A 12,892-nucleotide genomic window follows, 5' to 3' on the forward strand; every position below is an offset into this window, starting at 1 on the left:
AAACAAACCAACATACATAGAAACGGACTATTTGATAACAACTGCCATATTCCTGACTTGGTATACGACATTTTAAGAAAAACAGGTGGGTTGAACCTGTTTTTATAGCTAGCCAAACCTCCCGCTTATATGGCAATGTTAAAAATACCGCTAAAATGGCAACATTACGTGACAGGAATACATTACAATTAAACGAAAGAACACTCAGGACATACATAAATGAGTTATATAATAGTAAATTACAACATGTAAACCACAGAATAACAACGGACACCTTTCATATACACCACAATAGAATTATGAACTGTGCATCACACGAATGTATCAACGACACAAAAAATGACGAAAAGACGTTTAATGTCGGAATGTACATCTGCTGTAACAAAATTGGTACCGGGAATGCTATTAACAAATTAAGCAAAATAGCCCAATCTTATATCACATTCACTAAGTAGCCGATTATAGTTTAAAATAGATATAATTTTATAACACGATCAGGTAATTTCATTGAAGACCTGAGAACAAGTTTACCTCCATTATCGGCAATCAACGAAAAGTCTTTAATTCTTAGCATAATCTATATGCCCTTTTGTTAATATTTTGCGGGCTCTAGGTGTCCTTTTTCATTGAAGTTACCATGCCCTTTTTGTGTGATGGGGGAAACACTAAAGACATATTTGATTTTTAGTTTCGTAATTAAATTGTTGTGTGATAGCGTTGACAAGTAATGTTTCAATCTGACGTTAACTTTGAAGACAGCTGCTGATGTGAAAAGTAAAATCACCAAAATACTGAGTTCCGAGGAAAATTCAAAAAGGAAAGTCCCTAATCAAATGGGAAAATCAAAAGCTCAAACACATCAAACGAATGGATAACAACTGTCATATCCCTGACTTGGTACAGGCGTTTTCTTATGTAGAAAATGGTGGATTGAACCTGGTTTTATAGCTAGCTAAACCTCTCACTTGTATGACAGTCGCATCAAATTCCATTATATTGACAACGATGCGTGAACAAAACAAACAGACACAATAGGTAAAAATGTCAAACTATGGGTACAGCAGTCAAAATTGTGTTATCATCTTAATCACTATAAAAACAAACAAATGTAACGAAGAAGCACAAAAAGTCATACATCAAATTTAACATCCTCATTTTGCTTTTTTATTATACGATTGTATTTATCTATGTAAAATCCACCCATAAAGGATGGAAGGTTTTAAGTACTGGCGTAAAATCGCGCGTTTGAAATTCGCACAGGTAGACATAAAATAATTTTGTCGTTCAAAGTATGACAGGATACATAAGTACAGAGTCACGTAAAATGGATATCACAAAAAACAGAATAACAGTTAAAGTAATAGTGATACAAACAAATAAAAGAATACTATAACACGTAATTAAGATGATAAACAACGTCAGTTCGCAGAATCTATTCTTCAAAACCATCGTGTATTATTTGTGAAGTTGATACGGAATATTTATCAACAAGGTCTTGGTACCTTCCAAAACTTTTTTAGAAAAAGGACGAGACGTTCTTTGACATACCCCTGGTTCATCAACTTTCTGCTCAGACACTGGTGACGTTTTACAAAGTATGAGTAGGAGCTGCAAACTCTTGAATACCAAATAAGTTGGGAAATGTATATCCCACATGCAGGTGAAGTTAGTATATTGCTACTAAGGTTGGGGAAATTGATAATTTCAAAATTAAAATCGTCTCGTTTGTCATCATGTGATGGACGTTTCTTCAACAAGGGATCTTTTGATTTTCAATGCTATTAAACTTCACCATTGAGTTCTGTTTTGTCTTTATTGAATGCTGCATCTATGCATGTCATATTTCAATATGCTCCTTTGTAGGTCGAAGTCTGTTTTTTTCTCCGTTATCCTGAAGATCTGTTCACTTGTAAGTTTCTAATATAGTAAATGTAAAGGTATATTGCTATCAATGAAATGAAGCACTGCATCAAGTTGACCGTTATCATACAAAGATAGATTAAAACACGTAAAGATAATTTAAACACGTAAAAAAATATATCATCAAACCCTTGCAAAATAGGTGTCTAGGGAACAAAGATGAATTTTACAATTGTGAGTTTTATTTGCGTATTTTATGTCAATTAAAGTGTAAAACACTCAACCTTTAGTTTAGTTTTCACATTTTGAAAGAAACTTTGCATGAAAAGTTTAAAATGAATATCAGATATGGGTAATTTTAATGAAAAGTACACAAAATGCTTATGAGTTGAAACAGTTTATTTTCGACTGATGCGTTTGAATGAGTTTGAATGTCCCTTTGGTATTCTTCGGCTCTCATTTTCAGACAGGTGTTTCGAGCCTCACTGCGGTAAAAAGTTTTTCGGGAAACATGGGCTGTATCTTTTGTTCACATTATAATAATGTGAAAAGTAAATTTTTAATTAAAGCTCTCAGGGATTTTTTTATACAACGGTTCGAGAGGACATTACAATATCGATTGGATAGGATATTAATATGCAAAGAAGGATGTTCTACTTTTGTATTTTACATTTCAGATAGTTGGAGCTGGCCTTCTTGGATTAGGACTTACTTTAATTGGAGATAAATTCATTTATGATAGTTCCCTAAAACATATATTTTACCAGTTACAATTTTACAATTACTATTTCTATGATATACTAGTGGGGTTGGCTGCTTCCTGTGTAGTTATTGGTGTGTTGACGATGGTTTTAGCAATCATTGGATTAGTTGGATCCTGGAGAAAATCAACAGCGTTACTGATTATAGTAGGTAGTAACAATTTGAAACTGCAGACCTTAAATGTAGAAGTTTATCATCGATACCAAAAAGAATATTATTAATTTTGCTAATCAAATAAAGTAATTTTAATGATGCAGATCTGAACACTCAGATATCGAGTTATCTCGAAAGCACATTGTATGTCATACTACTCCGTGGCATGGTTACAAGTCTTTTTTGTTTTCTTGTTATTAATGAGTTATCATAGTCGTTAATAAATATTTTAAATTCTGTTATATTTCGCCTCAAACATAGCTTGTCTAGTATATCACAACTGCAACACTCAAGAAACCAATAACTAAACAAACAAAAACAGATATCTAAAAAAGTGTTATTGTCGATGCAAAACGTGCGTATGATGATTTGACTAAGGAGCATGAAAAATGTGGAGGATGAGGAAACTTAACAGAAAAAAATCCAATGATAAAACAAATTGTCAAAAAAACGTTATTATATACAAATATATTGATTCGTCGAAAAAAAGAAAAACGTTGTACAAGTCCTTGTAAGTACTCATTAGTGGGTTAAGTGTGTTCAACCAACACATTTGTAGATATATTGACCACATTTCTCATATATTTGCTAGTAAGTTTGATCGTTATAAAGAAAAGGGCTTCGAACGAACCAAATTTATAAATACTATTTTATTTTTCATGTATCTTTGCAGAATTCAGTTCTTTCAACACTTTTGCACGTGCCAAGAATCATTTCTATTGTCTTGTTCGTGGTGTTCATTGAACAGGTATGCATGAATAAGTACTTAATTTTTGCAATTTAACACAAAATTATAGGAAAATAGGCATCTTTTTTAGCTCACCTAGCCCACAGGGCCAAATTACCCTTTCTCATTACTTGGCGTCCGTCGTCGTCTGCTAAATTTTACAAAAATCTTCTCCTCTTAAACTATTGGGCTAAATCTGACCTCGCTTGGACACAATCATCATAACGGTATGTCAAAATTGTGTCCGATGAACCCGCATGTCAACCAACATAGCCGTGGTTAAAAATGAAACACAGTGGAAAATGCAAGTTTTGTCTATTATCTTGAAAACCGTTATGAATAAAGTAAAGCTGACAGGGCAAACATTTTTAAATCGAGGCGAAGAATACCAAAGGGACATCCAAACTCAAAAGTCGAAAATAAATTGACAACGACATGGCTAAAAAAAAAAAAAAAAAACAAACAGTCAAACAACAGTACACAAATCAACATTGAAAACTCTAATAAGAAAAGACTGAGCAACACGAACCCCAACAAAAAAAAAATGGGGGGGGGGGGGGACGAGGGGGGGGGATGATATCAGGTTCTCCGGAAGAGTAAACATATCCTGCTCCACATGTGGCACCTGTCGTGTTGCTCATGTGAGTACAAACCCGGTGACATGTCTAATTCGGTAGGTCACATTCGGGGAAAGGGAACGAGATTGTAGTTGCGACAATTGACTGTCCCTCTGGTATCTTTCGTCCCTCTTTTGGAACATATCCGTCGTCATCTGTGAAACAGATCCATAATGGTCAACCAACTCGTTATATGTGGCACCCGTCGTGTAATGATGAGATCGACATATTCAAAGTGCAGACCACTTCTCATAGGAGTTATTGCTCTTAAATGACAAATTTTACCAATTTTTTTCGTTTTTGTCACTAAAAAAAATAAAAGATAGATGGAACTTATATAAGCAAAAATTATCAGCAAAACAAGATCATCAAATGAGTTGACAAGGCTAAAATCGTCTGACGACTTCTTGTTTAAGTTATTGCCATTTGACGATGATGTTTAGCAATGTTATGTGTTTTTAAACGTCCGTCGTCAACGGGACGTATGTGGTAAACAATAGTCCGACCTTCCGTCCGTCTGTCCGTCCGTCTTTTAACACTTAATTCGATAACTCAAATTTGCTTTAACCAATTATCATATAACTTTACACAACATTAAAATTGACGTAAGAAAGTTAACTTTTTATTATTTTTATTTTTGGCTTTGTCTTTCTAGAGTTTTATTTTCCGGAAATTTGAAACGTAGGTGTAAGGCAATATTTCCCAAATCATGCACTAACTCCAATATTCCAGGATTGATTTCCTTCAAACTTTATATAATGGTGGGGATGGATTAAAGAAAACTGATTTTTTCTTATTTTTTTATTTATCTTTCCAGAGTTACAGGTCTTTAACTGTTACATTAAAGGCATTTTTTTCATTTTCCCGGTTTAATGCACAAGATTGATTACTTTTATTAATTTTTTGCGTTTTTGCCTTATATCTTAAAAGCCTATTCTAGGTAGAAAGAAACATTTAAAAAGCCAAAATGATCAACAAGAAAAGATCAGCAAATAAGTCAACATGACGAAATCGTCAGTCGACTCCTTTTTGAAGTTATTGCCTTTTAATGACGGGTTTTCTCTTTTTTTTGCTTTTTTGCCTCTTATCTTGAAAATTATAGCTGATAGATAGAAACTTTAAATAGAGAAAATGATCAGTAAAACAATATTTACAAATAAAAGAGGGACGAAAGATACCAGAGGGACAGTCAAGCTCATAGATCGAAAACAAAATGACAACGCCATGGTCAAAAATTAAAAGACAAACAGACAATTAATAGTACAGATGACACAACATAGACAACTAATGACTAAGCAGCACGAATCCCACCAAAAACTGGGGGTAATCTCAGGTGCTCCGGAAGGATTTGCAGATGGTGCTTCACATGTGGCACCCGTCGTGTTGCTTATGCTATTACAAATCCGGTAAATAGTCTAATTCGGTATCATCTGTGAACGGTTATTCCATAACGGTCAACCAACTCGTGATGGCGTCCGTAAAATTTACGAAGGGATGATTTCAATTTCATAATTTGGAACTCTTGGTTTGATAGCTTCCTTGTGAGCAGCAATTCTCTATCAGGGAAATCATGATAGGAAATACAAGCCCGGGAATATCGTATCAATTGGGATATATATACTCCATATGCAGGCGCTGCTGGAATGTTGCTACATAGAAATGGAAAGTTCACAATTGAGAAGCTGAAATCATCTCTTTTGTCGTAAAGTTTTGTTTTCAACCGACCCTCATTGTCAATTTCTAGATGTAAGTCAAGATATGAGGCAGATCATATCTGAAATCTCCGGTCCACTCGTTATTGGAGTTATAGCCCAATAATTATGATTTTTACCATTATTTTTCCAAGTTACTGAAATTGTCAGGTAACTTTTGATAGAGGTATGTCTACTTTAATGATCATTTTCAAAAAAAGTGGCCATTGTTGAAGATGCAGGTTAGCGACACAGTCTCTTTAGAGCCTCTAGTTCTATTTGCACGAGCTGAAGTTAATAGTACAACGATAAGAGAAGGAAATCAAAATCAGGAGATACGGAAGAGCATCATCACAATGGCAAAAATAAAAATAAAAAACAATGAAATAGTTCGTAAACTGAAGATTTACCAGCATACACCAATCCAAAAACCATAGGTGAACCATGGTGCACCGACAGGGTTAGCAGTTAAACAGCGTAAACGTAACCAAGCAAGTAATGTCGATGATTATTGTGTCATTTCCTTACCTCGTGAATATCTTATCTAATGTTTTCCTATAAAGAATCGACATTTTGAATTAATAACTTCATTTATTGTGGAAACACGGCGACTTTCTTTGTAAACAGTACTACTTAAAAAAACTACACAGTTTAAACTCCAAAGACGTTTCGTTGTCAAATCATGATTTGTTGGAATATTACACGGTGTGTTTACTAAAACAAAAAATATACCCATTGCCAGGCAGTAAGTATGTTGAAATGTACATTGGCACGTATGCCACACATTGCAACGGTTCTTGCTTTCAAAACACTACATTAAACTAATGTAGATTTCACTTGTGTTATTTGTTTTCGTTATTCAAAGGTCTTAAATTGATATCATACTATTGTTTATGCTAATTTAGTATTGATATTCACAATTGTTTTGGTATTTTATATATATAAGTCACATTTCGTACCTAAAGATCTCTTGTTATCCCATTGAAAGGTACACGAATCCAAACCACGAAAGGTGTTGAAACAAAAATGAGTGTACACTTTCCCCCGTTAAAAACATGAAACCAAAGTATCTCAAGAAGTGACAGAATATACAATGAGACACTCGAAAGTCAAAAGGAAAAAAAAACAAAAAAAGCAAGGACACTAAACTACATATAAAACTAAAGACTGAGCAACAATTTACATTCTTTTGCTTTTTTCACTTTTTTTTTCACAATTTTTGCAAATTTATTTTGCAAACATTTGTACAATATTTTTTTTTGTAAAAAGAAAGTAATCAAAACGCTCCCAAGTTAATCACGACGTTTCATGCATTTTATTTACAGATCGATGACCATATGAAAGATCAGCTTGGAATCCAGCAGAATGGTTATTATTACAACCTGAACCAAAATGAAATAACACGAAGATGGAATGACATGATTTTGATAGTATGATGCTAAATATATATATATATATATATAAATGTGTTTTTGATCACAACCATTATTGAAAAGGGACTGTTAGCTGGCAATGGTTTATGAATATATAAAGTGAAAACGAAACCATCATATGATCAATTTTTGTACAAGTTCCGTTGTGAAATGTTTTTTGTTATTTGTATTCAATCGACCTTTAAAAAGATAACATTTATTTATTTATAGTTACAGTGCTGTGGAGTACATAGCTCCTCGGATACAACGGACAGAAGTAATAGGTACGCATATATGTTCTGCTGTGAAAATGCACATGAGAGTAGAATGGATACCGGATCGAGTTATTCTACCTATTCACCTAATTTGAATTATTTTGGTTATTGCGGTGAACTGAATAGTAACGTAAGTATGGTTGACAAGATTATTGAATGTTATTCACATTGATCTATCCTAACATTGACTTAAAATCCCCTAAATTGAATAATTGTTGCTTGATTTACGTCCAGTGGCAAATATTTTAATGCATTTTTATGACAAGGCATTAAAACGAGTTCGTCTTAATTATAGATTCAAAAGTTAAAAATGAGAAAACGATTGTATTTTACAAGCACCAACGTAAGTTAGCGTAATTCAATTGGACAAATTTTAATATGCTTCTGACGAGTCGCTCTTGGAATGTTTTAACAAATGTAGACAGCTTTAACGACCCAAAAAATAAAATGCAAACACCACAGAGATATAAAAAAAAAACACAACAAAAAAAAAAAAAACCAAGACAAACCTATCGCCAAATGAAAAAAATGACAAAAAAACACAACAAATAATAAAATGAATAAAAACATTACACAGAAAAACTGAAAAAATATCGCAACACAAACACTATCAAAATCGATGAACTCAAGTGCTTCGAAAGGTTCAGAAGATGCTGCTCCACTAGTTATACCTGCCGTTTATCGGTTTCGTCCCTAGACAACACCAGAATGTTGTTTGCCCTTTCATTATGGCTTTTGATAGTTGTTTGAATCTTTTTATTTTTGATATATTTAAAATTCTGTTACAATCATTTCAACAATTTTAAAGGAATTCCACATGTTTAATTTCTTTAAGATTTTTATAAGTATTTAGGTTTTTAGAGCAAGAAACATTTCAAAATATGCAAACATTAAATAAAATGAACTAAATTCAAGTCACTTTGATGTTTGCCTTGTTGTTTTTTTTTTATGTCACATTAGCATATACATTTTGTTTTTAAAATTGATCAACCTTATAAAAACTAGATTATAACACTGGGATGCAACTTTGACCTTCTCATTGAAATAAAAGTAAAAAACGAGAGACAGGTTTGCATGTTTCAAAATATCAAAAAGGAAGATTTAATTCATCCACCTCGTCTATCTAGACCATATGTCGTTAAAGTAAATATTATTAAGAGGTAACAGTTTAGTTACCGATATTCAAAAATCATAAATCTATTAAGAAGATACAACTCCAGAAAAAAAAACCCAAAGAATCCCATAAGAATCTCACATAATACAAATAAAATAAAGAATGGAAACGGGGAATGTGTCAAAGAGACAACAAATCGATCAAAGAGCAGAAAACAGCTCGAGGTTACCAATGTGTCTTCAAGACAGCGAGAAAATTCAAGACCTGCACAGCCCAGCTAACAACAGGATGGTTCTGAATGAAAAAGGGACATAATAGTTATCTCATATATACATCTTATCAATATATCCGATACATATTTGTGTCAGTTTGTGTCCACTGAAACCATAAGTATGTTTAAGATTTACCATAAATGAACATGTTCCTAAATAGACAATGGGCATTTCTATGGAAACCAACAGTGTCCATCTGCTTGTCAACTTGTTGCTATATTCTTATGAAGGAGATGGAAGTCTGCTTCACGTCTAGTGGCAAATTAATATGTGTATTCAGGACGAGAACATGTTAATTTAATATGAATATTTACCCTGTGTTGTTCACTTGACCGACACGCTGAGCCGGATTTTTAACGTGCTAGTTCACAAGGTAACAGTCCACAGGAAGACATGTCACCTTACCCAGACACATTATTCTGACTCTGAGTCGACCAGTCTTTGCTCTTACTCCTTATTACCGCGTGATTAGCGGAGAGGCAGCAAATACCAGTTTTAAAGTCTTTGGTTTGACCCAGCCGGCCAGATGCTTCTCAAGACAAATGAAAAGACGGTTGCATTAACCTTTAACTAGATGTTTTGTTATATAAATGGTGACAAAACTACAACTTTTTTTACATTTATTTGAAGGAAAAAATCAATTATTTAAAACACAGATTTTATCATTTTTTTAATTTTCTGCTGATATCTTAACAATTACCAATTGTATCTTTTTTTAATAGATGTCGTTATGAAGATACACAATTTAAGAATATATAATGTCGAAAAAGGACGTTTTGATGACAGAAACTATTGTTCATACAAATATTAAGTTCATGAAAAAGAATGAAAAGTATCTCAAAAGATCAAGAACATTTTAAAAAACTATCAAATGATTCTCCTGCTTCATGCGCTTTGCTCCAAGGTGATAAAAAAGTCAAAATTCATCCATGTTACTACATCATCCACATGTGTTCATATCACTTATAAAAATTAGTTACGGAAGAAAACCGAATGGTTTAAAAGTCAAATTTTATATTGAAGTGTCTTTTAAACTTCTTGCAGACATGCAGCGGGAAGATCTTATTTAAAGCTAGAATGTTTGTTGGCTGGTTCCTGGTAATAGTGTTCCTGCAAATAATACTTGAGGTATTTAGATGCAATATATAAATAATTTTCACCCTCCGTCGACTGAAATGTGTATGATTCACAAGGAGAATTGAAAACGGACAAAAATATTTATAATGCAAAAAAGTATTCACAAAAATACCAAACTCCAAGGTAAATTAAAAAGGGGGAAGTCCATAAAAACTGACAAAACCAATTACTCGACTATAATAACCAACGGAACGACTGGAAATCAACTGTTATAATACTAACTTGGGATAGGCATTAGGATTCAGCCTAGTTTTAAACAGAATGAAAGGAAATTATTTAAGTGCGCTAATCTTGCTTCAAACCTAAAAATCAGACTATTATTAAATATTTTTCGGCTATAATTTGGATTCCAACGTCAAGTTCTTGGCTCTCTTGCTACATGCAGATCATACCGAGAACAGCTACTATTAAAATTTCAGATGAACAATAATTGCTTAAATCCAATTCATTTGAACTATTGTGGATAGTTGTCTCATTGGTAATCATATCACATCTCCTTATTTTTATATTGATGTTTATTTTCCCATGATATATCATTGTTTTTTTCTTTCAAAACAGGTTAATGTCACATCTGTCATTAAGCTATAGAAATAAACACCTGTATTTGAAACACACTAAAATAGTATTACATCGTTTTATTTTTGGCTTGTAGAAGATATAAACAATTATCATACGATTGAAATTTTAAGAAAAAAAAATGAAAATGTGGAAATAAGGAGTTATGAAAATGTTGTTATTTGTCCATGAACAGTTGTTGTCCATTCGTTTGATGTGTTTGTGCTTTTGATTTAGCCATTTGATTAGGGACTTTGCGTTTTGAATTTTCCTTGAAGTTCAGTATTTTTGTGATTTAACTTTTTTCTATAACCTCTTGAAAGAGTTTGTTCAATTTAACGTCTGTATATCAAGAATTAGAATCAAGTAAAAACCACCCTAAATCACGACAGTTTCTCTATTTCTAGATTCTTGTAAAAATGTAAAGAAATCAATGTCTCTGTTTCTTATATCTTAATTCTGTATGTAATTCACAAGAAAAGTGAAACTGTATTATGTAACGTGATAACTATGAATTTTAAAGAGAAATTTTAGTCTGTTTCTACCAGCGAGAGCACAATAACCGAGTGATCCCGCTTCATATCATACAAGGTGGAACCGAGTTATTATATCAAATTCCCATATTGAATGATTTGATTTGAGCTTCACATTTTTCACTTACGGTCGTCTATAGTTGTTGACTGCATCCGACACATATCGATTTGGAGGAGAAACTGATTATTAATACGTCTACTTTCATTATGAAGAGTGTTACGGATAATTAAACGTGTTCATGATTTTCGGCGAAAATACGTAAAATGTATGCCAAACGATGAAGACCCCAAACAAACCCTCAGTCGACAAGTAATAAAAACTAATTTTCGATTCTTTATTGTCATAGATGAGTTAACTGATGACATTTTCTTTAAAGCAATAATTTACTTGCAAAATAAACACATATAGGTCAAGCAAACACAAATACAAACATATTTATAAACATTTATTGATATAAAAATGTGGCTATTGTTCCTCACTTTTATTAACAGAAAGATTGAAAGAATTAGTCCAACTTTGTTTTCAAAATAAATAGTCAATGTTAGTACACTTATTACAGATAAGGATAAAATGGAATTAAAAGCTCAAAAACACGTTTATTCAAATAAAAAGTTTTCTGTAAATGATATCGTCAAGTTGTTAGTTTTCTTGATTGAAAACTTATTTTGGAAAACGCGCTTTGGGAACTATCTTTACTACACTTCTTGTCGACGTGTTTCTTTATCTATATTAGACCTACTTTAAACATGAGCTTTTCTGGAAGACTGATTTATTATTATGTCGGTTCGTTTTGCTCACACATTGTTGTCAATATAATGGAATTCAATGCGGCTGTCATACAAGTGAGGGGTTTAGCTAGCTTTAAAACCAGGTTTAATCCGCTATTTTCTACATAAGAAAATGCCTGTACAATTCAGGAATATGACAGTTGTTATCGATTCGTTTGATGTGTTTGAGCTTTGATTTTGCCATTTGATTAGGGAATTACTTTTTAAGTTTCCCTCGGAGTTCAGTATTTTTGTGATTTTACTTTTTAGCTAGCTATTAAACCAGGTTTAATCCACCGTTGTCTACTTAAAGAAATGCTATATTAATGATAATTTTGAATTTTCAAACATAGTTAAGGGGACGACATACTGAAATCGACATAACATCAATTTACGGTCACCGTCCTGAATTGGTTGACCGATGCTATTAGTCTGTGACTCAACTCACAAGAGCCATGTTGCTGCAATCTTAGATATGTACATACAAGAATAGTCGTATAATCTGTAATTTTACTGTTTTTGTCCTTTTACATAGCGGATGGTGCAAGCATAGCAGGATATCCATACCTTGTTTACGTATCCGGTCTCGCTGATTTTGGAATGCGATTCCATGGGTGTTGTTTGATACCTTAATTTGCATTTTTATTCGATTGATGATATTTGAATATCGGTAAATTACTGCTGACTTATCCCCATTGAACACCTGAACATCGGTTACGAATTCACTATTTGTTTTTGTTAGATGAGCTCGAATCAAATTACTGGTTTTATTCGTCATCTGTTGATATTTTACTGCTAAATCTTTTGATGTGGAGATTGTCCAAAGGCAACACTTGCTATACACATACATGTACACTCACAATGACTAAAATTGATCGTTGTATTTTTATTTTCTCCAAAGATGAACCCGAAAACACGACATGATCAACCAAAAGGTTATAATTAGTGAAACAGAACTGCTTCCTGCAAGGAACACTTATTTTAACATCGGGATTTTTGAAGGGTTCGTGCTGCTA

General features: G+C 32.9%; 2 protein-coding genes across 4 annotated transcripts in view; both read left to right on the forward strand.

Annotated features, from left to right (window-relative positions):
- Positions 1 to 12,892, forward strand: part of LOC127706052 (uncharacterized) — a 317,740-nt gene that overhangs the window by 207,103 nt on the left and 97,745 nt on the right. The window lies entirely within an intron of this gene.
- LOC127706055 (uncharacterized) overlaps positions 1,868 to 12,892 on the forward strand; it is a 30,715-nt gene continuing 19,690 nt past the window's right edge. The window contains exons 1-6 of the mRNA XM_052210468.1: positions 1,868 to 1,909; positions 2,538 to 2,768; positions 3,449 to 3,523; positions 7,136 to 7,240; positions 7,454 to 7,627; positions 9,928 to 10,011. Coding sequence (XP_052066428.1) covers positions 2,706 to 2,768; positions 3,449 to 3,523; positions 7,136 to 7,240; positions 7,454 to 7,627; positions 9,928 to 10,011 — 501 coding nt within the window. The 5' untranslated portion in view covers positions 1,868 to 1,909; positions 2,538 to 2,705. The remainder of the gene's footprint in view (positions 1,910 to 2,537; positions 2,769 to 3,448; positions 3,524 to 7,135; positions 7,241 to 7,453; positions 7,628 to 9,927; positions 10,012 to 12,892) is intronic.

The sequence above is a fragment of the Mytilus californianus genome, unplaced genomic scaffold (assembly GCF_021869535.1).
Source record: "Mytilus californianus isolate M0D057914Y unplaced genomic scaffold, xbMytCali1.0.p SCAF_6, whole genome shotgun sequence".
In the NCBI taxonomy this organism is placed as follows: Eukaryota; Metazoa; Mollusca; class Bivalvia; order Mytilida; family Mytilidae; genus Mytilus; species Mytilus californianus.